The sequence below is a fragment of the Quercus robur genome, chromosome 8, assembly GCF_932294415.1.
Source record: "Quercus robur chromosome 8, dhQueRobu3.1, whole genome shotgun sequence".
In the NCBI taxonomy this organism is placed as follows: Eukaryota; Viridiplantae; Streptophyta; class Magnoliopsida; order Fagales; family Fagaceae; genus Quercus; species Quercus robur.
Window position 1 is genome coordinate 53,812,782 of NC_065541.1, and position 27,104 is coordinate 53,839,885.

The 27,104-nt window shown below is 37.8% G+C and overlaps 1 protein-coding gene across 2 annotated transcripts in view; it reads left to right on the forward strand.

Moving 5' to 3' along the window:
• Positions 1 to 27,104, forward strand: part of LOC126697041 (lysophospholipid acyltransferase LPEAT2) — a 37,762-nt gene that overhangs the window by 4,310 nt on the left and 6,348 nt on the right. Inside the window, exons 9-14 of one of the 2 annotated variants that reach the window (XM_050393849.1) lie at positions 569 to 639; positions 1,791 to 1,857; positions 3,014 to 3,064; positions 3,385 to 3,495; positions 3,602 to 3,649; positions 3,827 to 4,269. In XM_050393849.1, coding sequence (XP_050249806.1) covers positions 569 to 639; positions 1,791 to 1,857; positions 3,014 to 3,064; positions 3,385 to 3,495; positions 3,602 to 3,649; positions 3,827 to 3,997 — 519 coding nt within the window. In that variant the 3' untranslated portion in view covers positions 3,998 to 4,269. Of the gene's footprint in view, positions 1 to 568; positions 640 to 1,790; positions 1,858 to 3,013; positions 3,065 to 3,384; positions 3,496 to 3,601; positions 3,650 to 3,826; positions 4,270 to 27,104 lie in introns of those variants that run through there. The other variant, XM_050393850.1, reaches the window with a different exon arrangement.

Consider the following 27,104-nt stretch of genomic DNA (forward strand, 5'->3'; position numbering starts at 1 on the left):
TTCCCTTTTGTCTATATGGTCCAAAAAAAATTTCTTTTCCTCTTCTCTTCCCAATTACTAATCTCTTGAAGACAAATTTTGGGTTTCTTTGAACCCTCATGATTGTGCATGATAGTACCTAAAAGTTTGCCTACAGTTCTGATCATTTGTACCTAAAAGTTTCTCTTTTGTATGCTTGGTCAATGTCACCTCCCTTCCTTCTCCTCCCCATTACTAATGTCATGGAAGACGTCTTTTTTGTTTCTGTGAATTCTCATGATTGTGGCTGATGGAACATTAGCTCTCATGATTGTGGCTTATGGAACATTAGCTCTCATGATTGTGGCTGATGGAACATTAGCTCTGATCATCTGTTACTTTAAAGAAGTAAATGGTATAGAGGAGTGAGTTTCTTTGAAACGTAACCCTTCTTTGATAATTTTCTTCATGGCATGGACAGCCTCTCTAGTCTTTTACATTTTTTCTTTTTGCATCGAATGTTATAGACAATTGTATCATCATTATTTACTTCTAGTTTCTGCATGATTTGAAGGAAATTTAAAGTCCATTCTTCTCTTGTTCTCTGCAGTTGTTCCATATAAGCAGCTTGGAAGCTGTGGACTTCCTGGATAAATTTTTGTTAATGAATCCAAACCCAAGGTATTGTTGAAGCATTTTTTTTTTATATATATAAATAATAATAATAAATTTGCATAGTTTTTCTTTTTGGGTGAAAGATATTGATTTTTTTTTTTTTTTTTGATAAGTAATAAAGATGTATATTAAAAAAACTACCTCATGCATAACGGCTTAAGGCATATCAAATATTACAGAAAGAGAAAAGAAAAAACAAAGAGAATACTAATTACAAAAGAGAGAACCAAGAAACATGGGGAGAGAATCACTAGAGGCAAGTCCCCAAGCCCTAGACCAGTCGAAAAGGGAGCCACTGAAAGAAGCAAGCAGCTGGTCATCAGTGCTTTCATGTCCTCAAACGTCCGCCAATTTCGCTCCCTCCAAATACACCACATTAAGATATTGAATCTTATGATTTTTATTTTTTATTTTTTGTGTCTTTAAGCTATTATGATGAATTCTTTGCACACCCATAAAACATAAAATTTAGCCCTCAGTAAATCCTTATAATAAGTGGGAACAAACTTGTTCTGTTTCCAAATCCAGGAATAAAACTATTCTGCTACCACTTTCACGAATTTTTCAGCCCCATTCAGGTCCAACTTAAGGTTAAATTTAGTGTTCCATGCAACATGTACGTGTCAGTCTCAGAGAATTCGTTAATGGGGTGGATAGTATGACAATTTCACTTTACTCCAAACCATAGGTAGGTTTGGTAATGGTTTGCAAAAGCAAGAGTCATTTGTAATCATCCCAACTACTGGGAGTTAATCTTACATCTACATTGCTTATTATGGTATACTACACGGTACTACCTCTGTCCGATATTGTTGCCCTTGTTTAGAAAGTCTGAACTTTTTAGGGGAACATCATTTTTTGCATTGTCTTTTAGTTAAAAATGTACAAATTTCCAAAACTACCCTCATTAATTTAAATTCTAGCGAAACAATGTTATTAACTTGGGTAAGTTAGGAAATTTATTTACTGACTTTGCATTTGACAGGGTAATTCTTTCATTAGCATGCATTGTTAACTGTTATGAAATGTTACAACTCAGAAGATGCGTACTTACCGCTGTAATTAAGCACCAATCATGACATTTCAAATGCAAGAAAAATCTGATTTTCTATTTTCAGAAAACCCATTAGATTCTCATTATTTTATCCTGTTTGCAGTGGTTGTGTCAAATTCCATGACTTCTTGAAGGTTCTAAGACTCAAAGCTTGTACTCTTTCTGAAGAGGTTAGTTACCCAAATGATTTTCTCATTTTTGTAACATAGTAATGTTTCTTTTTTGGATAAGAACATAGTAATGTTTAGATCTAGACGAATGCCTTTATGTGGATTGATGCATTTAGTTCATGTTGTACTACAAATTTATTTTCTTTATCTCTTACAATTTGATTTCTAATACTGGTCAATCTTTCAATGGAGAGGGTCAATAAACTTCACAACTGTTCTGTTGGTCACTTATAAGAGAATTTTCAAAGGAGAGGATCAATAAATTTTGATATGCAACAGTAGCTAAGCCTTTGTTCCAAAATTTTGGAGTTATATATAGATCCTCAATATATTAATCAGGGTCAGCCATATTCTTTTCCTCTATGCTATTCTATGTGAAATCATACTTTTTGTTACCTTCTTAATAGACATGTCCATTTTTACTAATTCTAATAATGTTATTTTAGGTCTTCTTCTACCTTTTTTGTACACTCAACTCAAATTGACTCACTTATTCAATGGTACATAAGTACTTTCCTCTGCACATGACCAAATCATCTCAAGCGACTCTCCCTTATCTTTTCGTCAATAGGGGCCACCCCTATCTTAAGCTAATTTCCTCATTTCGAATCGTGTCTATGTATTTCCATTTATCCATTTTAGCATCTCATTTCAGTGACACTCATTTTATGAACATGTTGCTTAACATTCAGTACCAGATCAATCTGATATGTAAACGAAAAATTGTCTGTGTAGTGCAGCACCTTAAGAGTAGCATTTGTATAATAAATCACCAGTTCATGTCATTTCCTTCAAGTTTAAGCAGTTAAATTTAATGATTCATATATATTTTAAAGCAAATAAATAAAAAAGTGCGCCTAGCTGTGCTTTGTGCTTCTTCAAAAAGCATTAGAAAACCATGCTTGAGACATGCTTCATTAAATGAGCTTTGCTTTGGCAAGCCAAGTGTCTAGACCTTGGGACTTTGAGCTTTAAGCATGTGTAAGTGTGTGCTTTTGTCAATACTGGTCCATGTACAACTCAACTCAACACAAGCCTTCAAGCATCCGATTGGGGTCAGCTAGAAGAACCCTTTTCCACAAATGTATCCTTACGTTAATAAAATTATTTCTATTTTCCATCTCCCTTGAATTAAGAAAATTATATTGGATTACAGATATTTTCATTCATTGATGTGGAGAAGAGTGGAACAATCACATTCAAGCAGGTAATCCTACCAACTCTCCCCAGCACTCTCTCTCTCTCTCTAAAAATTTGTTCACACATGCACAAAAAAATAAAAATGATCCTATTTTCATTTTCAGGGCTAGATTCAAAAGATTGAGATATATTACTTAGTTACTTATTATCCCACTAGTGCATATATAATTAATTACTACAGCTGTCCCTGAGTTTAAACATGAGATGTATATTTTTCCCCTCATTTCATTTCTTGGTTCAAAATCTCTTGTATCTCAAAATTTTGCTCACTTGTGCTTCTTGTCATGGTGTTCAACTTTATGTGATTCTCTTATCGGTTCCTTGCAGTTCTTATTTGGATCAGCACATGTCATGAAGCTGCCATTATTCAGGCAAGCTTGTGAATTAGCCTTTGCCGAATGCAAGTCTGGAGGAAATAATTACATATTAGAACATGAAGTATATTTCTCTTTCCCTCCTTTTGCTTTCTCATTTTCTCCCTTGTACATATGCTTAGTTGTATTCTGACTTGCACAGTCTCAATTTCTAAATGTTTTTGGATCAGTTGGAAAATTTGATCAGACCTGCAATCCCAGACTTGAATTCAGATGAGGTGAGTAATGCTTCCATCTATCCATATAATTGGCCTTTGTTTGGGTAATGGTACCCATGTCTTGTAAATATCTTTTAAGAGAAGTCTGTTGTCATTGTCTACATAAAAAAATTGTTCTGGCCATGTCATTCGTAAATTGTAACATGATCAAATCTTGGTCATTCTGGTTACTTGCAGGTCCGTGAGCTGTTTAATTTATTTGATTCTGATAGTGATGGGGAGATCAGCAAGGATGATTTTAGTACCTGTCTAAGAAAAAATCCTCTGCTGATAGCACTTTTCATACCTTGTTTGCTGCAAAAGGGATTTCCAGAAACTTGTGATAGGATACTGGAGGAGGTAGTTTGATAAATTGGGTTTCCATGCTTTTCTAGTTTAATGTTTTACTCCTTGATTGTAGGGTTTTGTTTATGGAGAGAGAGAGAGAGTTGAAGAGGAGGGCGGGGGGTTTACCATTAGTATAGTGGGGCTTTAATATTTTTAAGCATGCCCCTGTAAAATGCTCATAAGGCAGTCAGTTTCGGTATTAATCTGTATTTTTATTTATTTTTTCCTGTTATCTACAACCTGAACTTGCATATTGTGTTTTAAAGTGATCTGCTTGGTTCACTACTTACTCATATCTCAGTTCTTATATCCCAAGTTTCATCACTCAAACCTCTAACTTATATCTCATATTCTAATTCCCTATTTTCTCTTAACTCACTCCCCTTTTGTGTTTAGCATCAAAACTTGGCTTAGTTTTCAGTTAAAAAAGCGACTTTAACTCAAAAAAGTGGAGCCCACTAGTCTTAAGAACTCTTGTGAAAGTAAGAAGAAAAGACAGGCACTGAAGAAGCTCCTTAGAAGAAAGAAAGACGGAGGCAGAAGAAGCTCGGATGGACCTTAGGTGATAGTGACTCTCTCTCTTGAAACAAATGTTAAGCAGATTTCTTATGCCACAATATCAAAATAAACTAACTGCTTCTTACATTACAAAGTCTTTGTGCAAATTCTTTCTTCGGTTAAGCCAAAACCCACAAAGCTGACTTTACCAAAAACACACTCACAGCCCAGGCCAAATAAGAGACAAATTCGTAAAAGAACCCACTGCAGTTCTAGTATCAATAACCCATAAAAGCCCATAAATTACAACTATTAGTGAAACTAAAAATCCCATGCTAAATAAACCCATCAAAGACTAAGAATCCAGAAAAACTCACTGCTCTTCCATTCTCAATAACTTTTATAAACCCATTAATTATAACTTATTTATTCTGAAAATCATAGCTAAATAAAATAAAGAAAGAAGAAGCTGGAGAGGATATAGGTGTGAAGAAGAAAGAAAGAAGAAGCTGAAGGGAAAACATGGCCCCGGAGAAAAAAGAAAGAGAAAAGAAGAAAGATCAGTTGGTCTGACTTTGAGTTTAACAAGTCTGTGTAATAGGTCCTACACATCACATAATATGTTATCACCAAAATGTCACTTAACTCATAACTCAAAATCTAAAAAACATCAAAAAATTGTTCTCATTTCTCATTATTTAGGGTCTGTTTGAGATCCGATTATTTTGTTGAAACTGAAAGTTTTTTGTTGAAAGTACTGTAGATAAAATGTAAAAGTTAGCTGAAATAGTACAATGGGACTTATGAATAGTACTAAAAAATGCAGTGAGACCCATAAATAGTAGTAAAAATAAGCTAAATAGTAAAATAAGTTAGCAAAATTAAGTCATGCCAAAAAACACACTTATTCTCAATATTTTTGAGTGAAGAGAATCAACCCAAACAATACTTGCGTTGGTGGGGCATACAATCGGTGGGGCATACAATCTTTGAGTGATGAGTAATTGAAATTGAGATATGAGTGATGAAAACCACCAAACAAAAACTTCCTGTTCATGGGTTGTGTGGTCTTATACTTCAAACAATAATTTTTACGCCAAAAATTAGGTCAAATTTGGTAAGTTGAACAAGAACCAAGAGCTATTAACACTAGGCTTGTATTCCAATGCGATTACCTTATTACATAGAAAAACAGGAAGAACTGATTAAATGCCCTTTGTGTATGTGCATGCCCATGTGATTATCAGTTAGGAAGTAAAAAACTTATTTGTGGGATTCAGGGAGAGGGATGATGGTGTAAAAGTCGAAAGAAAAAGAGGGAAGTGATAATCAACTTAATTCGCGGTAGATGATTAACAATGGACTGCTTGCAAAACTGGAAAGCTTGTCTTCTATTAGATAATCAGCAATGTTACATGTTAACTTCTGAGGTGACAACTGGTCTTCCTTGGACCCCTCAGAAAAACATTATTTAATGACCTCAAGCTCCTAGTCCTACCAAGTTCTTAATCAAGATATAGAAGCTGTAATATTATGACTGCTTCCCTGAGTTGAACAACATTTGAAAGTTTTTTCCCTTAATCTGTCAACCTTCGCTAAGGACAGTGTTGATTAGTTTGCTTCTTCCAATCCTTCTGTATTAGTCAAACGCCAACGTTTACCAAAGAATTAGGTTAGGCTTTGTTTCTGTTAAAGATGTTGAATGATTCAAAGAGAGAGAAGAGAAAGCAAAAAAAAAGAATTTAACATTGGTTCAGCTGTCATTTGGGAAGTACTAAGTTGAAGGGATTTTGACTACATGGAGTCCATTGTTCATGTCCTTCAAGAGTGCAGTATTATAAGATTTTTCTGATCCTGTCTAAGCGTACATTCCACCCAATTTGGGTCCTTTTCTTTTATAATAATGGAGATGGAGCCTCTTTATAAAAGTGGTAGGACTATATTGTAACGGGCCCAAAGGCCTAGGCCTTGAGTTGGCCTATGTGTTTGTTAATATGATAGAAGCAATGTACTTATTGTCCTTGTACATTGACATGAGCACACATATTATTAATACCCAAAAAAAAAAAAAACCATTCCATCAAAACATAAAGAGAGATAATTCAAAGAGAAAAACCTGTAGACGCTATAAGCAGTTATCTGTGGCAGAGTTGTTTATGAAAGTCCATTTTGGTCTAATTCGGTCCATTTAGGTCTACTTCAGTCCATTTCGGTCTAATTCGGTCCACTTCAATCTACTTCAGTCTACTTTGGCCTATTCGGTCCATTTTAGTCCATTCGGTCTTCACGAAACTTAATCATCATTTTCTTTTCCCTGGCCAGTATTTTTTATATGGGGATTTGGAATTTATTTTCCATTCAGGAATCATTGCAATCAACCTGAAATTTGTTTCAGAAGGGTAATAGAGTATAGTTCTATTATTATTTCATCAAACCTTTGAATGGCAGAACAAATGATCGATATTCATATAAGTGATTAAGGCCGAATGAAAGATGGTTCATGCTTAAAGATATTAAAGATGGATCATCACTTGAAAACCTGGGTCCAGCAAGAGTTGGTGAGCTAATTTAAGATTCTCAAGGAAATTGGGTGAAAGATTTCTCTAGAACAACTGTGCAATTAGAATTGCAACAAATACAAAGCATTTTGCCAAAAAAACAAATAAGTTGCGTGTTCAAGTTTGAGAATCAACTTCTCTAAAAAAATCACTAGATGTCAAGTCCCCCGATTGTAACTATCAAAAAAATAAAAATAAAAATAGTTCACTTCTCTTAGATTTTATAGAAATAATAGTTTTGTACATTACCTATATATTAAAAAAAAAAAAAGTTTTGTACATTAAATACGATAATGCCTAGATATAAGTCATCCAAGTGGTGTGGAAAAGGTTGTCGGCTCTCAATGGCCTATCCAAATGTTGACCAATGAAAATGAAATACTCACCGTCGGCAAATCTCTCTGTATTTCTTTTTGGCTTGGTATCCGCGTGGAATTTGTTTTTATGAGTAGCGCACTGGACCTGGGCAATCCAAACTTTCAAATTGATAATTACATCTATCTTTCTTTTTTTCCACTATTGAGTGTCTGTGCTTGCACAGGATACACACAAAATGGAGACAACAATCCTATGAATAAGGTTCGGCTCAAAAAGATAATGCTATGTCTATGGTCAATAGAGGTTTGCTTTCTCTATGATAGTTGATAGAAATAGAATCCACTGTGTCTGTCAGCATCATTTCATCTTTAATTGGAAAATTTCAGCAATTGTATTTGTAGCTAAGAGCCAAATTATCACATTAGGCAATATGAGTATCACTGTTTATCCTGAGAATGACCCATTTTTTGAGTTTTTTTTTTTTTTTTTGCTCATTGCGCTCCATGCAAGTCATTACTGTGAATTGCGTTAATGTATGGTAAAACAAATGAAGCCAAATATGGGCAGATTATTGTGCACTTAGCACAAGACTATGTCATATTTTGATTATCTAGAGGTTAACAATTTATCTATCTAAAAATTACTTGCACATTTGCGATCTAGTGTCATATTTTGATGAATGTGAGCTCATGTATTTTACTCCAACCAAACAGGACGTATTCAATTAAAAAGTCTCCCAATTTTGAATTATATTATATACTCAAGAATAAGTATATAGAAAGAGGGAAAAATCTCTCATGCGCCTGGCACATGAGATACCAACTCATATAAGGAGATGTCCAATATTGCTGTTGAATATTAGCATAGAGATGTGTTATACCATGTTGAATATGCTAGAGTAGATGCGGAAGAGGAAGCATAGAGGAGGAACACTGAGAACACGAGGGTTACGTGGTTCAGCCTTACGGCCTACATCCACGGAGGAATCCCTTAAGGGCTACATCTTTATTGTATGAGAGTGTAGTACAATAACCTCCTATGTTACAATGAACCTTAACATGAGTATATATAGGCGACTAAACCCTAGACTACTAGTACAAGCAGGAATGGGCTTGGGCCTATTACATTGGGCTAATATGTCTAATATATATCTCTAACACCCTCCCTCAAACTCAAGGCGGAAGCTCGATGAAGACTTGAGGTTGGATAAGTATGAGAAGATCACTTGGAGATGCCTTGTAGAATGCCTTTGAAGAAACCACAATGAAGAATGTGCCAATTGTCCAATTTCGGAGCTTCAAATGAAGAAATGGAGGCCAAAATCGGAATCTACGCGAAAAACTGAGCAAGATAGGCCCTTTTGAAAATTTTGACTTTTGGTCAAAAGTCAACACAAAAAGTCAAAGTCAACTGGTCCAGAGTCAAAGTCAACAGTCAAAGTGCTCACGGGTCAGATCCGGGTGGTCCGGGTCGGGTCGGTCCGGTCAACGGTCAGCTAGGTGACGTGGTGCTGATGAGACGACACTGCTGACGTGGCTGATGACGTGTCGCTGACGTGGACTAGGGCTGACGTGGACGTGCTTGCGTGGCTGTGCTTGCGTGGCTGCTGACGTGGATTAATGACGTCATCATATGACGTCAGATGACATCAGCAGAATTGTCGGCGCGTGGCAGAAGCGTTCACTGTTCACTGGCGCGTGAAGGAACAACTAGAAACCTTGGTGGCGCGTGGTGGCGCGTGCAGCTTTGTATGACCGCCAGATTCTCAGGCCAAGTAGATCGGTGGACGAGGAGGCTTGCATGGTGGCGCGTGTACCAAGAAGACGATCTGAAAGTGATGAATCTGAGACGGAGTGTGGGAATTTTTCGGAGGCTTCTGCGGCGTGTGGAGGCGCGTGGCAAGGCTTTGGGTGACCGGATTTCTGGGTTTTGGTTGCGAGATATCTTGGAACACGTCTGTGGTTGGTTTCGTCAGGCGAGGCTTGGATTTGCGTAGATCTGATAAGTTAAGTCACGGTTTGCTTGAGTTTGTGGATCTTGGACACAGCAGTGAGCCGTGGCGGCTGCAAGATGCTGTGGAATCTAGATCCAACTGACAAGCATGTATGACTTATGATGGTGGTGTGCACATGAGAATCTTCTTTGTTGTGTAGAGATATTTGTTTGATGCCAAGAATGAAGTTTGGCTCTGATACCATGTTGAATATTAGCATAGAGATGTGTTATACCATGTTGAATATGCTAGAGTAGATGCGGAAGAGGAAGCATAGAGGAGGAACACTGAGAACACGAGGGTTACGTGGTTCAGCCTTACGGCCTACATCCATGGAGGAATCCCTTAAGGGCTACATCTTTATTGTATGAGAGTGTAGTACAATAACCTCCTATGTTACAATGAACCCTAACATGAGTATATATAGGCGACTAAACCCTAGACTACTAGTACAAGCAGGAATGGGCTTGGGCCTATTACATTGGGCTAATATGTCTAATATATATCTCTAACAATTGCTATCCAAAACTTTTGACTACTACACTTTTTATGTTTGTATTGTACAAGTAAAGTAAGCCTCTTATTCTCAACGAAAAAGTTAAGTAAGTTCATATAGGCTCTAATTAGTTCAATTAGTAAAATCTTTTGTTATCGAATAAGAAATATATGGTTCAATTTTTGCATATATTGAAAACAACCAAAAATCAAATAGTGTCATGGTTTTTAGTGTTTTGTTTTGATAATAAAAAGTAATAATTAGAAACGGACATGACATCATAGACTAAAACAATCTCTTAAAAAAAAAAGAAAAAAAGAAAAAAAAGAAAGAAAGAGTTAAGTAAGCCTCTATACTTGGTAAGCAAACTTCGTGGAGACCAACCTTTTTATGGTTAGTTGGAACAAAATATTAGGTCTCACAGTTTAGTCATGTCGCGGAGCATCATGACTTTTGCATTCACGAGTCGTAGGTAGAGAATGCAGTAAATCGTGTGACATTGATGAAGGCAGCAGCATATGCCTCATTATTGTGCTCCAACTGGATAAAGAAAAGGCATTGAATTCCAGTTATCCTATCCTAAGTGCAGAATCCGAGGATAAATAGACCTTTTAGGCTTTAAGGTAGCGTCTGGTTCCGATAATCTAGTGCCATATGTCTTTGACATAAGTTTTTTGGAAATTGATGATGTCTGAGAACCATTTTCTTTTTGAAGAGGAGAACCATTTTCTTTTCTTTTTTAGTTGAGTGACCAATCATGATTATGCATTCTATTGACTATCTACCTAAAATTTTTGGTAAATATATTTATTAACCTATTACTTTTTTCTTTTTCTTTTTTTTGAAAAACAAATTAGTACATATTATTAAGGGAGGCTATTTAAATTGGCCTAAATTACCATTAAAAGGTCTAGTAAAACATCTTCCATCCAAACGGACAAAGAGGATGAAAATATTACTCTTTTAGCAAGTGAATAAGCAACCTTATTACATTTGTAAGGTTGAATTTATTCAACCATCTAATTGGCTTTATTCCGTGCCAAATTTGCTTGTAATTCAGCATTTAGTAACCCTATACTTAGGTGGGTTTGTTGTAAGGGTAGTGAGTGAGATAGAGTGAAGAATGCTCAAGAGTGTGTAAGAAAACAGAGACTCGCGGCTGGGACTCGCGGGTGCAAGCCGCCAAAAGCTGCACACGTGCCAAGCATGTTGGAAGATGAACAGTTATGCTAGCTGGAGCACTACAGGACAAAACAGGACAACTGGCCATACGGTTAACTCGCGACTGGATCTTGCGACTTGGTCAAGCCGCGAGGTCAAGCCGCGAGCCACCCCTGTTTTGTAAAACCTGACGTTTCACATTCCTCTCCCACTCCAGTATAAATACCCCTTTTACCCACGATTGAAAGAGAGCTTCCAGAGAAAATTTTGAGAGAGAAACCCTAAAGAAAAACCAGATTGTTTCACCCACAATCTCTACCTTAGAGTCTCTTCAAATTCCCCTACTCTCTTCCTCTCCATTGTCAAATCCTTGAGAGGCATTATACCAAACCTGGTTCTCACCATCATTATCACTGTGAGACAGTTGTTTGGGTTTCTGGGAAGCAGTTAGGAAGGAGCCAATCTTCATTGGTTGATGCTACGGTCTAGTAGCGAAATCCGGGAAGCTAGAAAAGAAAAAGGTTTGGCGCAACCTCGTTGGAGCAAGAAGCTTGGAGGGCTTAGGTGCACTGGGTAGATTAGGCTTGGAGGGTCTATTGTTGTCCTTGTATCCCAACTGTATTTTCTAGTGGATTGATTACCGCTTGGAGGGCGGCGGAGAGGTTTTTCGCTGAGGACTTCGGTTTCCTCTTCGATAACACATCACGTGTTGTCTTTGTGTTTGCATCTTCCTTCCTCTCTATCTTTGCCTTTTATTTATCTGATGTGGATTTTATTTTGTTATGGCTTAGATAGTTTATAACCAATTTCATATTATAGCATGTGTTAAGTTTCCGCACACTAGTTGTTTGACATATTGCTTGAACTGGTTAAGTTGTATTTTGGGGGTCTAAACGTTCAAAGGTGTTTTGTACACGTTTTTGAACTTTCAATTGGTATCAGAGCGGGTATACTGCTATTGGTTTCATTACCATTGTGTGATCCTTGACTCCCTTTTGAAATGGATAGGTCTCAATCCCTAAATGCACCTCCATATTTTGATGGTAGTAATTATGCTTTTTGGAAGGTTCGTATGAGAGCTTTTCTGTATTCTATTGATGAATCCGTTTGGGATGCTGTTGAGATTGGTTGGACCAAACCTGAGGCAGCCAAATCCACATGGGATAAGGCAGCACTTGCTGCATCTAATGCTAACAGTAAAGCACTCAATGCTATTTTCTGTGGTGTGTCTCCAGATGAATTTCACAGGATTTCTCACATTACCATTGCCAAAGAAGCATGGGAGATTCTGGAAACCACTTATGAAGGCACGAAGAAAGTGAAAGACACCAAGTTACAAATGTTGACCACTCGGTTTGAGGAGCTCAAAATGAGTGAGGATGAGTCTTTTGACTCTTTCTATGGGAAGCTAAATGAGGTGGTTGTCAGTAAGTTCAACTTGGGGGAGAAAACGGAGGACTCAAAGATTGTAAGGAAGATCCTTCGATCATTGCCGGAAAGTTTTCGTTCTAAAGTGACAGCCATTGAAGAGAGCAAGGATCTTGACGACATCAAAGTACAGGAGCTGGTTGGTTCTCTGCAGACTTATGAGATGTCGCTGCCCAATCAACGGAAGAGTAAATCCCTTGCTCTAAAGACCATTAATGAGAAGGTGAAAGATCAAGACTCATCGGGAGAAGATGTGGTTGACAAAGATGTAGCCTACCTTGTCAAAAATTTCAGAAAGTTTTTGAAATTCAAAAATAATGGCAAATTTGATGATAAAAGAAAATTCCAAAGTTCTGGAAGGGAGCAGAGGGATTTCAAAAAGAAAGATGGAAAAGAATCCCAACCCACACAAGGTGTCACTTGTTTTGAATGTAACGGGCATGGACACTTTAAGAAGGAATGTCCGAATTATTTGAAATCGAAAGACAAAGTGTATGCCACGACCTTGAGTGACTCGGATTCGTCTGACTCAGAATCTGAAGAGAGCTATGATGGAGAGGGGAACTATTCAGCTTTTATGACTATTGCTCATGTTGAGTCTTCGGACGAGTTGAATCTGCTTGTACGAGACCTTGGAGAACATAGTGATGATGAATCACTAGGAATTGTTGAAGAATCAGATGCTGAAGAAGATGAAAGCACAACAAATCTTCAAGAGAATTATAACTCACTCTTGGAGAAGTCGGGTGAGTACACAAGGGTGGCCAAGGCTGCTGTGAGAAAAATGAAGAAGGCTGAGGAGGACTACAAAAGTCTCCTAATTCGATATAGGGAGGCCAAATGTGAGATAGAAACACTGAATGGTGAGTTGTCCGAAACTTACACAAAAGTGAGATTTCTTGAGAATGAGGTTGTGCAAGCGAATGCTAAAATAGAGAGGGTCACCACCAAGAAGCTAGATGATGTTATATCATCTCAAAAGAGCTTTTCAGACAAATCCGGATTGGGATATACCGGAGGAAGTAGTTCATCTGGAAATGTCACTAAAGTGGTGAAATTTGTAAAGGCCAAAGATCCAGTTGTAGCTGACCTTACTGGTGAGAAGCTCGAGGTGGAGGAGAAGAAGAATGTGGTGAACCAACGGATGCTGAATCCCCGTAATCAGTCTGTGGGCAGGTCTGAATCTCGTGCCAAGTCACGTCCACGACCACAAAGAGGTCCTAGAGGAACTTATGTGTGCCATTATTGCGGACTTCAAGGGCATACTAGACCAAATTGCCAAAAGCTGAGAGCAAAGAACAGTGCAACTCCTCAAAGGTCAGGAGGACCCAGAAATGATAGGAGAATTTGGGCAGGTGATCAATCTAGAGATCAAAATGGAGATCCCGGAATGATGAACGTGATGAAGATGATTGGTGCATTCACCAACTGCTTGGAAAGTTTCTCACGAAGGTTTGAAAGCCCTAACTCCCGTACCCAATCCTATAAGGAAATCACCCCAAACGCAAGTGACGTGTGGGTGAAAAAGGGTACTCATGCATAAGCATTACAACATGTCCATGCATTAATACTTCCTATGTTTTGCGACAATTTTTGTTTGATTTGTTTGCTGTTTTTGATGTTGGTTGTTTGCTTGTCTACTTGTGAATGTTTTTAATTTTGTTTTATCAATCTTTTTGTTTCTTGTGTCAAAAATCCAAAAATCACATAAAAAATTAGAAAATCAAAAAGCTTGATTGACTTTGTTGAGTTTTGTCTCAAAACTTGTTTTGCCTTGTACCTTTGTGCTAATGGCTTTGTGCATTTTCGAGCATTGCTTGTTTTCATGCACTTATATCACTGTGGGAAAAATCTTGAAATCTATGTGATTGTTGTAAATAGATCTTCAAACTTGTCATGAATGATTAGTGAATGGTTATGTTGATCTTGAGACATGCATAGACTTGTGTCTATATTTCTTCCCACTCTTTATTTTTGTTTTGCTAAAAAGAGCTCACCAAATGTAAATCTCTAAATGAAAAGAGATATTGAGCTACAAAAGCCTGTCGCACATTCTAGTATTTGACTAGGAAAAAGGGTAAGCGACCTTACATTTAAAGTGAATGTTTATTCAAAAAGCCAAAGGCTTGTTCATTAAATGTCAAATATCACTCTCACAATGAGAGGTGATTGCCTCAAATAGATCAAAAAGATCAAATGTTATGATTGAAAGTGGAGTCAAATGTTTAGCTCCAAGTTATGATTATCAAGTTGTGTGGGAGGTCATATATACATATTTCTATAATTGAGATGGGTCACATGATCTAGTGCTAATTGTGTATGCCTTGATTGAATTGATCATTGAAACTTCACATTAGACAAAGGACTATCTCATTGTTGATATCCACACACAACACACAAGTTTATGTTCAATAAATGCCATATTCATTTGTGTGATTGTACTTGATGAAATGTGTTTTCACATGCTCAATCTTTGTTAATTCAAGCACAAAAAGATTTTTGAGTGTTTTAGGTGTTTTTGGAAAGTATTTTGTTTGAAAAATATGAAAATTTCAAAAATACAGTATTGCCCTGTTTTGGCGGCTCAGTCGCGGGTATATCAAGTCGCGAGCCTCAGTCGCATCTTCGCTGGTCATTTTTGGCGACTTGTTCGCGAGTGGAAGGTCCAGTCGCGAGGTTCACTCAGAGATTTTCGCGGCTCAGCTCGCGACTCACTCGCGGGTAGACCTTCCAGTCGCGAAAAACACTTAGAAAAATTTTTCAAATTTTTGTTCTTGTGTGCCTTGGCGGCTTGAGCTGGCGACTATGTGGCGACTTAATCAAGTCACGAAAAACGCGTGTTTTGCAGAAACAGGAGCAGTTTTTAAACCTCTTTTCAGTTTTCCCTCGAACTTTTGTGACTGTTCATCTTCTCTCTAAACTATCTCCCTCCTAAACACTCCGTGCTCCCATTTCCAATCTCCATTGTTGCATTCTTGTAGCTCAAAATCTTCAAGTCACAGGTATGGGTTTTCAGTTTTGCACTCGTTTCTACTTGATTTTGTGCTTTTCCCTTTGATTTTTCGCATATGTTTGTGATTTTGAAATGGGTTTGTGTTTCGGATTTAGCTCCTTGTTCATGCTTAGCTTGTGGTTGCTGTTGCTAAAGTTTGTGTTGATGATATTCGTTTCCTTTTTGATCTTCATCCTGTGCTTAGCTTAGTGTGTCTTTTATTTTATCTAATCTTGAGCTATTGTGTTGTTTCAAAATGTTCCATTGGATAGTGTGTGTTTTTACTGTGCTGAATGTGATTGTTCTATTGTGTTAATCTGTTGGGAGATTCTGTTAGCCTCAAAATACTGATTGTGTGTCATATCATCTTTTCATTATATGTCTCAATGACATATATCTGCCTTTAGGATAGTTTCTCCATGTTGCTCATGTGTTTCCTATCTTAGGCTTGGTTTATCCATGTGTTTGTTCTAAGTAGCTTATTGTTTAAATGTACAAAGTTCATTTGTATGGATGATATCTCTTTGTTAATTACATGGTACTGACTGGTTCTGTACATATATTGTTCTACGTTGTTGTGGCCTTTTCTGATTGTTCACAGATGGCTCCTTCACCTCAGAAGAAGCACCTCAGAAGAAGAAATCTACTGCAAAGAAGGCTGACAAAAGATTAAAAATGGATTCTAAACTGTTTAGGTCAGTGCATCACTTTGAGAGATACAAGGATAACTTCTTGAATGCAGGAATCATTCAAGAAAGATTTGTAGATTTGGAGGACTTAAGACAAACCTTTATTCCCAGTTGTTTTGAAGGAAGAGGATGGGAAAAGCTTCTGAGTGGTTTCCCTGTTGTGTGTGAACCCCTGATTAGGGAATTTTACTCAAATGCTGTGATAAAGGAGAATGAATTAAGTTGCTGGGTGAGAGGTAAAGAATTCGTTTTGGATGCTCATGTCATAGATGATGCATTAGGGCTTGAAGGATTAGATGATGAAGAATTTATCAATTACAAAGATAGGAGTGTTTCTATTGAAACAGTTCAACAAAGGATAGGTGGGCAGAGAGAAGGGAAATGTTTGAATACCACTGCCTTTCCAGTGGACATGAGGTGTCTTACAATAATCATGATGTTTAACCTCTATCCCATTAAGAAATTGACTACAATCAATTGTGCTAGAGCAGTTTTTCTGATGGATCTCAAAGAAAAGAATTTCATAGACATAAGTTCCCACATATATGACACCATTGTGGATGAGACAAGAACAACCTCTAGGCCTAAATTGATCTTTCCCAGTTTGCTAATGAGGATTTTTAGAAGGAAGGGTGTTCCAATCCCTCAAGACATCAGTCCCATGTCCACACCCTCTGCAATTAACAAGCTTACCTGCAAAAGAATAAGTGTTAGGCTTCCGAGAGAAGAAGATGAAGGTGATGAAGGAGAGGGTATCCCAATGGAGATTGAAGCAGAGGCAGCAGGGCATGCATCAACCTCAACACCTAGGAGGAGTGGCAAAAGACCCAGAGCTTCAACTTCTGCAGATACACCTCCAGATGCTTTTCAAATCATTCTGGAAAGACTTGATGGGATCAGGGCAGTCCAAACTGAGCACTCTGACAGGATGAGAGCCATGCAAGACCAGATTGATGTCTTGTCTGCAAAACTTGACAGCTTCACAACTCAGCATGACCAGTGACCCTTTGGCCATTCTGGTCAAAAAGGGGGAGAAAATGTCATTGATGATGAAAAGCAGAAAAGCAAATCTTAAGGGGAGTAATGTGTTGAGGGGGAGTTGTAAAAGTTATCAAATTCAGAAACTTTGTTTTTATATGCTTATGTTTTTGGGTATTTTGTGTATAGTTGTTTCTAACTCATTTCTTATACTCTTGGTTTAATCTTTAATATATTTTGATGTTGTTATTCAGGATGTTTTTCTGTTTGTACCTATGTGCTTTTGTAAGCTTTTAGGGTTAATGTTTTATGCATAGTTTTGTAGGCTTTATGATATGTACCTTGCTTAATGCAGCCTTTATGCTATGTTGAAATCAGTACTTTAATCTAAATGTTCTGCATTTTGGTTTATGTACTGTCACTCTTGTGCCCTTGTAGGATTGTTCCTAGATGCATATGCCTTGTGTGTTATGCATTGGTTGAGTGTTGAGCATACAAGTGTCTTGCCTTGTGCTTGTTAACTTGTATGTCCTTGTGTTCATTCCAAGTGTGAATGAGCACTGTGATCACTACCTTGTGGTGTTCACTTGGTTGATCAAGCCATGGTTTGTTTATTAACTCCATCTTTGCTTGATCACATATTGCCTGTCTCATATGCATTTATAATTTTCTGCTTACAATGATCATGGTGTATTGTTGTGTTTCAGGAGTATTTTGTTCATATGATTCAAGTGCTTCACAGCTTCTAGAGTTAGGTGTGAGTGAGTTTTGTTCAACTGTTCCCAACTCACATGTTAAGTCTAGAGTCTGTTTTAGGGTTTTGTCACGGAATAACCAAAGGGGGAGATTGTAAGGTTGAATTTATTCAACCATCTAATTGGCTTTATTCCGTACCAAATTTGCTTGTAATTCAGCATTTAGTAACCCTGTACTTAGGTGGGTTTGTTGTAAGGGTAGTGAGTGAGATAGAGTGAAGAATGCTCAAAAGTGTGCAAGAAAACAGAGACTTGCGGCTGGGACTCGCGGGTGGACTCGCAGCTGCAAGCCGCCAGAAGCTGCACACGTGCCAAGCATGCTGGAAGATGAACAGTCATGCTAGCTGGAGCACTACAGGACAAAACAGGACAACTGGCCATACGGTTAACTCGCGACTGGATCTCGCGACTTGGTCAAGCCGCGAGGTCAAGCCGCGAGCCACCCCTGTTTTGTAAAACCTGACGTTTCACATTCCTCTCCCACTCCAGTATAAATACCCCTTTTACCCACGATTGAAAGAGAGCTTCCAGAGAGAATTTTGAGAGAGAAACCCTAAAGAAAAACCAGATTGTTTCACCCACAATCTCTACCTTAGAGTCTCTTCAAATTCCCCTACTCTCTTTCTCTCCATTGTCAAATCCTTGAGAGGCATTATACCAAACCTGGTTCTCACCATCATTATCACTGTGAGACAGTTGTTTGGGTTTCTGGGAAGCAGTTAGGAAGGAGCCAATCTTCATTGGTTGATGCTACGGTCTAGTAGTGGAATCCGGGAAGCTAGAAAAGAAAAAGGTTCGGCGCAACCTCGTTGGAGCAAGAAGCTTGGAGGGCTTAGGTGCACTGGGTAGATTAGGCTTGGAGGGTCTATTGCTGTCCTTGTATCCCAACTGTATTTTCTAGTGGATTGATTACCGCTTGGAGGGCGGCGGAGAGGTTTTTCGCCGAGGACTTCGGTTTCCTCTTCGATAACACATCGCGTGTTGTCTTTGTGTTTGCATCTTCCTTCCTCTCTATCTTTGCCTTTTATTTATCTGATGTGGATTTTATTTTGTTATGGCTTAGATAGTTTATAACCAATTTCATATTATAGCATGTGTTAAGTTTCCGCACACTAGTTGTTTGACATATTGCTTGAACTGGTTAAGTTGTATTTTGGGGGTCTAAACGTTCAAAGGTGTTTTGTACACGTTTTTGAACTTTCAACATTGTCGTTGGATATGTGCAACATTAAAACATGAGAAGTGTGAAGCAAGAAAAAAAAAAATCTTTTCAAATGTGCCCAAAAGGCGCCAAAGACCTGCTGCTACTGTTCAAGAGCTTGATTAAGACTTCAGAATCACCTTCGAGGAAGATGTTATCAAATCCCAGTTCTAGAGCGAACTCCACTACCCGCTGTGCTGCTAGAGTTTCCACTTCAATGACTATGGATGGCAGCGGAATAATCTCAGAGAGTGAAGCCATCACCATTCCATCATGGTTTCGTATAACTACGCCAAAACCAGCTCTATTTTCTTGTTCTAAAATTTCTCCATCGAAATTGATCTTGTAACCATGTAAAGGTGGGGGAGTCCACGATGCTGCTGCTTGTTTCGGGCTCTGTCCAGCAACTGCTCCAGCAGGATAGAAGGTTTCCCTAGTTTGAGATTGTTTCGTCGATTCCACAGCGCCCAAGCCACCGTTGAGAACAACTTCGAGTCCCTGTTTTCTGCACAAACAACAAACATTATATCCAAAAAACTGGTGCTTTGTTTGATGGTGTCGTGACTCCATAAAGGGATGTTTCGCCAGAAATTCTCCAAGTTTGGGTAACGATAAAAGGCATGAGCTGTGTCTTTAGGGTACAGCTTGCACATCTCACACAAATCACTAATAACCACTTGGCATTGAACCAAATTTGTCTTGGTGGGGAGCGAATTCTTACAAGCACGCCAGATCAAATTTTTACTTTTCCAAGGACTTTTAAGCTCCAAATCTTCTTCCACAGAGGCTACAAGATGGTGGCATTAGAGGAACAAGGTTTACTAGCCAAGCTTAGATTCTACAGAAATTTATACCCGGTTTGAACCGTGTATTCTCCATTCGGGCTAAAAGGCCAGGTTAAAACATCATCATGTATAGATCGACAAAGAGGTATGTTTTTGATAATTTCAGCTTCCCAATCAAAGAAATATGAATCAATGAGCTCATCCTTCCACACCCAGTTTGTCTAGTCAATTATGGAACTAACCACTGCAGTGCTCTCCCTAGCAATAGGAGGTGAGACGATTTTATTATTGAACTTCCCTGGCAACCACTTATTGCCCCATATATGAACTGAATTTCCATTTCCAATCCTCCAAGCAGCCCCTCTTTTAATTACATCACGACCCTGTAGGATACTCTTCCATGCATACGAATCGTTACTTGGTTCCCTTGCTTCCATAACACTACAATCCGGGAAAAATTTTGCTTTAAAGACCCGATAAAATAATGATTGATGATCATGAAGGAGTCTCCCAGTGTGTTTTGCCAAAAAAGCATCTTTGAACCATGAGAGGTCCATAAAACCTATACCACCATATGACTTTGGCTTACACAAATCCTGCCACTTCACCCAGTGTATCTTCCTAGCATCCCCATGATGTCCCCAAATTTTTTTTTGGATCAATGCTTTAATCTCGTGACAAAGACTGACTGGTAACTTAAAACAAGACATCGTATAGGTAGGGAGTGCTTATATGTTAGTTTGGGCTCATTCCAGCATATAAAGACTCCCTTAATATCCCATTGCTTACTGCCTTTTTTATGAAACTATGAAGTCCCTCTATACACAAGGAACAAGTATGGGGAGAGTGGATCGCCTTGTCGTAGGCCCCTGCTTGCCTTGATATCTCCATGAGGCTCTCCATTAATTAGAAAGGAATAAGAGGCAGAAGTAATACAATCCATCATAAGATTCACCCACCGGTTATCAAAACCCATCTTCCTCATCACTTTCTTTATAAATTCCCATTCAACCCTATCGTATGCCTTACTCATGTCAAGCTTTAGAGCCATTTACCCTGTCTTAGCTGCACAACGATCTCTCTTGTAGTGTAAAGTTTCAAATGCTACCATGATATTATTCGAGATCAAATAATCAGAATGGAATGCACTTTGGTGTTCTAAGATAAGCTGAGGCGTTATTTTCTTCATCCTATTTGCCAAGACTTTAGAAAAACCTTGTATAGTACATTACTTAGATTGATCGATCTAAATTGCGACACAAACTCTGGGTTCTTCACTTTAGGGATTAAAGTAACAAAAGAGTGACCAAGGGTAGTAGGTAAAGAACCCGAATATAAATAGTGCAAAACAAATTGTGTAACATCATTACCAAGTAAAGTCCAAAATTTTTTAATAAGAGGGGCATACCATCGGGTCTGGGAGCCATTAATGGGGCCATTTGTTTCTAAGCTACCTCCACCACCATGGCAGTAAAATCTCCAGTTAGATTTGCATTCATCTCGGCTATGACCACCTCGGGAATAACGTCAACTACCTCTTCCAAGTGCTCAGGTCTGCTTGTAGTGAAAAAGTCAGTATAGTAATCCACAATAGTGTCATTTATTTGTTGTTGGTGAGTACACCAATTCCCGTTAGCATCATGCAATCTAGTTATGTAGTTTCTTCATAGTTTTTGAGAAGCTTTACTATGAAAAAACTTTGTATTTTTGTCTCCATCTTTTAACCACATAATCTTGGATCTTTGCTGCCACATAGTAGCTTCCTTATCTAGCAGCAAATTTATTTCCTCTTTCAACAATTTCGTAAGCCTTGAGTCACCTCCACCGATTGCTATATTCTCTGCCTTGGTCAATTGTTTTCTTTTCCTCTCAATCTCATGCTTCACATTACCAAAAGCCTGCCTACTCCATCATGTATGTGCTTTACCACAGTGATCAATCTTGGTAATAATTTTAGTATCCCACGGCTCATCCACATTTTTCCTCCAAACAGTTTCTATTGTATTAGTGCAACCTTTATCCGTCATCCACATTTGCTCAAACTGAAAACGTTTTTGAAAACTAAACTCCATACCCTCTAGTACAATCCTTATGATCCGATGTAGTGACATTCAAGTGATGAATTTTTGTCCCCGGGAACATCGAAAACCAATCATTAGTAATTACAGCTCTATCAAGTCTCTCCCATACTGTATAATCCGCATAATGTTTGTGCCGTGTAAAAGGTGAGCCTACAAATCCCATATCCATGAATCCACATTCATCGAGAACATCTCTAAAGATTTGCATCTGATTATGTGGTCTGACTCGTCCGCCTGTTTTCTCGGATTGGCGTGTAATTTCATTAAAATCACCTGCACAAATCTGAGGAGAGTTACTACGATTTTTTAGATTATGAAGCTTTGGCTATGATTCATGCCTAAACCACGTATCTAGTTCCCCATAGAAAGCTATAAATCTCCATTCATTCTCTTTATTCTTATTGATCGTGGAATCAATATGGTTTGGAGAGAATGTTTCAATTGATAGGTCAAAATATTCCTTCCAAAAAATTACCAATCCCCCTGCCTTGTTTCTCCGTGGAACTTCAAGCATATTCTTGAAATCTATCCGTCTTTGAACTTGAACTATCCTATCTTTATTTGTCCATGTTTCAACTATAAACACAACAAATGGATCTTTTGCCCACACCAATTCTGCAAGCTGATATTTTGTACATAGGTTCTTAAGCCTACGGCAGTTCCAAACTAATAGACACATTGCTTCAGGCAAGGCTGTTTAACAGCCTCTGCCAATATCGTTGTAAATTCATCTTCACCATGGAAAACCACTTGCTTTTTGTTTGGTAATTCATGGTGAAATTCTGTATTATTCAAGCTTCTCTTCTGACTTCCCAAATTTTGCATCTATTCAATGGATGAACCCGTGGCAGCCCTTGTAACTCTCTTCCAGGTTGGTTGAGTATTGTTGTTAGGAGTACAGCCCAGTTTGGATTGGTCACTTATAGTTACGGGTGGAGAGATATGTGGGGATGATGAGGGAGGAAGTTGTGTGGGAGAGTAATTATTAATGTGTGATGTGTCTCCATCCGTGTGTATCAAAGGAATTTTAGGTGATGAGTCTTTGATAGGAGAGTCCTTACCCATGTGTACCATAGGAGTTTTAGGCAAATCAAATTTCTTCAGTTCTTGGTCTATTTCGTCAATACACTAGCAGAGATCTTTCGTGATGTTCCCATTATGGAAAGGCTCCAAATCTGGACTTGGATTGCTCACGCCAGTCATGGACTTCTCAACTTGGGAAGTAAAATTTGAATTTGAAAAATATCCAGGAATTGCGCTTGTAACGGATATAGTGGACTTCCTACATGGGACGTATTATTTGGAGATAAAATCCCCTAGACTTTGCACTTACTATATCGGGGTGTGTTGGTTGTTAAGACATATGTGATTTATGTTAGGAACATATGTCAATATTTATGTAGTTGGTTAATTCTTTGACAAAACGCACTTTACTTGTAATTGGGTAGATCTAGGATGTGTTTAATACTTCAAGAAACATATTGTTCAATTCTAGTATTAAAGCCATGAAGATTGGACCAAAAAACAAGTAAAGAAAGGCTATTCATTAAAGCTGGACAGATAGCTCAACACCTGCGGACAGATAGCTCGACAGTTGCTTGACAAATAGCTATCTATCGAGATTTAATGAATGAAGCTCGACAGATTCTCGATCGATCGAGGTATCTATCGAGGTTACGGAAATTCAGATTTCTAGATTTGACTTTCGGCCCAAGCTTATGTATTTGTGTAGGGTTTCTTTTCTCATAACCCTAGACATATATAAGGCTTGTTTTAGAGGCTGTCACATAAGAGAATACAAGGAGAACATATGCAAAAAGTAACCGATGCCTTATTCTTTCTGAAAGAAGCTATTGCGTCTTTTGCGCCTTAGGGTTTTGTAACCAAGTGCATCTTGATCTTCATTGTTGATGAAGTGAAGAACTTTGCAGCCAACAATCTTTTTCAAGTTGGTGAGTGAGTCATGTACTGGGAGCCGTGCATCATTGGTTAGTCACATACTGAGATCCGTGCAAAAAGGGTGGCATTCATATATTGAAGAGTTCAGAGATTCTGAAGCGGTAGAAGGTTTCTGTTGTAAGTTCATCTACGGGGACTGTAGAGTCTAGGGACAAAGGTTTTGTACTAGATTTGAAACTTCTCTTTTCTATAGTGGATTTCTTTTTGGGAAGGTTTCCCCCCAAGTTTTTTTACTGTGAAACTAGTTTGTTTCATTGGTTTTCCTGGGTTATCATATCTTGTTTTATTTATTTTTCCGCTGCATAATTTTGACATGATATTGATGTTTGTTTGTTTTTACAAGTTTTATTCATAATAAATCTAATTAACAACTTGGGTTTAAAACTTGTTAATTCTATCAACTGGGATCTAAATTTCCCAACATTGGCAGATTTGGTTTCAACACCTTGCTGGCCGCCGTTGCTTGAGTCTCAGCGACTGCCTGAGGAGAGCGGCCTTTCCTCACATAGAAACCTGGTACTGTAATCATATTCCTCTGAGCTTTACTGAAAACTGGTTCCCAAATCCATGAACCATAAGTTTGTTGCTCCACCGTTAATGTTCCTTCACTATCGAGCCATACATCATAGTTTTTGTCGCTGTGTGTCAAATAGCCACACCAATAATAGAGATTTGGGAGCCGCTCATATTTTAAAAACACCCTTTGTTCCTTGTTCTTGCCCAAGGAAATAATTCTTCCACATTGTAAAGGTTGAGTAATATCCATGATTACCCTCATTCACATAAAGCCAATACCCTTGCAATCCACTCCATCTGGTGCACTACAGACCAAACCAATGGTTTCACATATTCCTTCAGCCACTCTATAGTTCCTAAGCCTTATTGGAATCCCATGCACTTGGACCCAAAACGGCGTGAGATTAAAAGGTAGTTCCTCCACATCCATATCCTTTTCATAGCATTGCAAAACCATAAGGTGTTTGTCAAAGCTCCAAGGTTGGTTTGCCAAAATAGTATCAACGTCTTCTTTGTTATCAAAAGTGAATAAAACTATATGATTTCCTTGATTCTTTACTTTGAATCCATTTTTTGATCCCCACAAAGGCTTAACAGTCGAAGCAATCGCATCAATATTGAAGGCTCTTGTAGTCAGAATTCTTGCAGCTATGATATATTCTGGAGTTGCCAACTCCTGAACCAATTCGAACTTCAGCCCTTCATCATCAGACAGGGAAAGACTTGTCCAGTGACTCGTGAGGTCATCCATGGTGAATCCTAAAAAAAATTGTAAAAAAACCCAACAAACCTTAGAGTAACCTTGTTACCCTATGGGACAGAAGCACCTATTGAAAGGGACAGTCGTTCTACAGCATAGAAGAAGATGGGGGAACCCTTCTTTCATTAGCGACAAAGAAACCTAGTTTAACCTATTACTTATATGCATTGAAATATATATATATATATATATATATATATATTACTTAGTTTCTAACTTTCATTTCTCTTTTTTTTTTCTTGGAACCCAATAATTATTGAAGTAAAAATGAAAGTAGCCAGGAAAAAAATAGTGATGTTAGACATATTATAGTATTTTACAAACTGATGTATTACACTATTACTAATCACAAAAATGGTAACTTAAACAGTTATTTATTATGAATTTGAATCCACCATTCAACCAAAAAAAAACTTTCCTAACTTTCATCTCTCTCGGTTTTTCTTGGAACCAACAATTATTGAAGTAAAAATGTTAGTTGTGGAAAACTTTAAGGGTCCGTTTGGGAGTTTATAAAGGAATGGAATGGAATGGAATAGAATGATCATTAAAGGAATGGAATGGAATGGATTTAGTAGGGAAAGGAATGGAATGGAATGGAATTTAAAAATCTTGTTTGGATGTTATAAAATAAAGGAATGGAAAGTAAGTAACACCGTTTGGAAGTGACATTAGAAGGAATGGAATAGAATCATTTTATAATAACATTACTATTATACCCCTCATTTTAAAGAACATAAAAAATAATCAATGAAAACTTATAATTGCTAAAAAACAAGTTATGTATATTTCTATGTGTAAAGCAATTCACGCATCACATATTTATTCTTAACAAAATAAATATTGTCTAACAATGCAAACAAATATCTTTTAAAAAAAAAATTCCGGTAATGAGTCTTGCCAAAACAAAACAAAATAACATAATCTATTCCAAAACTAAGGTTCGCCAAAAAAATCCCACACTTTTTTAATTTTTAGGCCTAGACGTCAGTGTCAGTAAGACACATTTGCGCTCATGATCTGGGCAACCAAAGAACATCTCCTTATATGTTGGATTTTCCATCAAAAATATGTAGGCTTCAGTCTTTGATATTGGATCTAAGTCCAATATGCCCAAAGCTGCATGAACTTCTGCTCCATATGACTTTGAAAAGCACTTTGCCATAACCTCAGTCGCCCTATCAATTGCCTTTGATACATTATCAAATGACTGGAAAATTACATTCCCGAGTTCATCATCTTCTACCAGTCGTCTTTTCTTGCTTTTAGAAGACATTGCATCTTGTGATGACACTCGAGAACGTGCAACATTAATTTCTGGTGACCTCTGATCATCTTCCACTTCAAAGTTCTCCAAAAAAAACTTCATTTTGAGATATCAAATTATCAATCTCATCAATAGTGGTCGATGCAGCATACCTAGCACATTTCTCCTTTGCAGTTTCAGCATGATCACCTTTTGCTCTATCTTTAGTCCAAAGTTGTGCCATCTTAGAGTGGTTGGGTATAGGTGTTGTTATTCACTTCTTGGTTGCAGGTTTAGACTGTTACAAACCAAGAAAAATGGTTAAACAACAGATATAATTATGTAACACAAAATTAAACTCACAAAAAATGGTAATTTACCGCTATGAGTGGCTCCCAAACTTCTGGTTCAGCTGTCCACATATTTAAAAAATCATTCCATCCAAAACCACTCAATCCATCTTTAAATATGTCATAGCATTCATGAAAATTCTTCTTCAGTGTCTTCTGTCGATTTTTCACCTTATCCTTGTTAATCTCTATGTCAAATTTTTCAACCAACTCTTTCACTATATCATCATATGCCTTAGAGATAAAAGTTCCATTAACTCTACCACCTATGATCACCTGATGTAAAAAAGCATTCACTAAAGCAACATCCATAACACTACTCCATTGTACTTCTTTGCTTGGATCTCCACCATTCTTCTTTAAT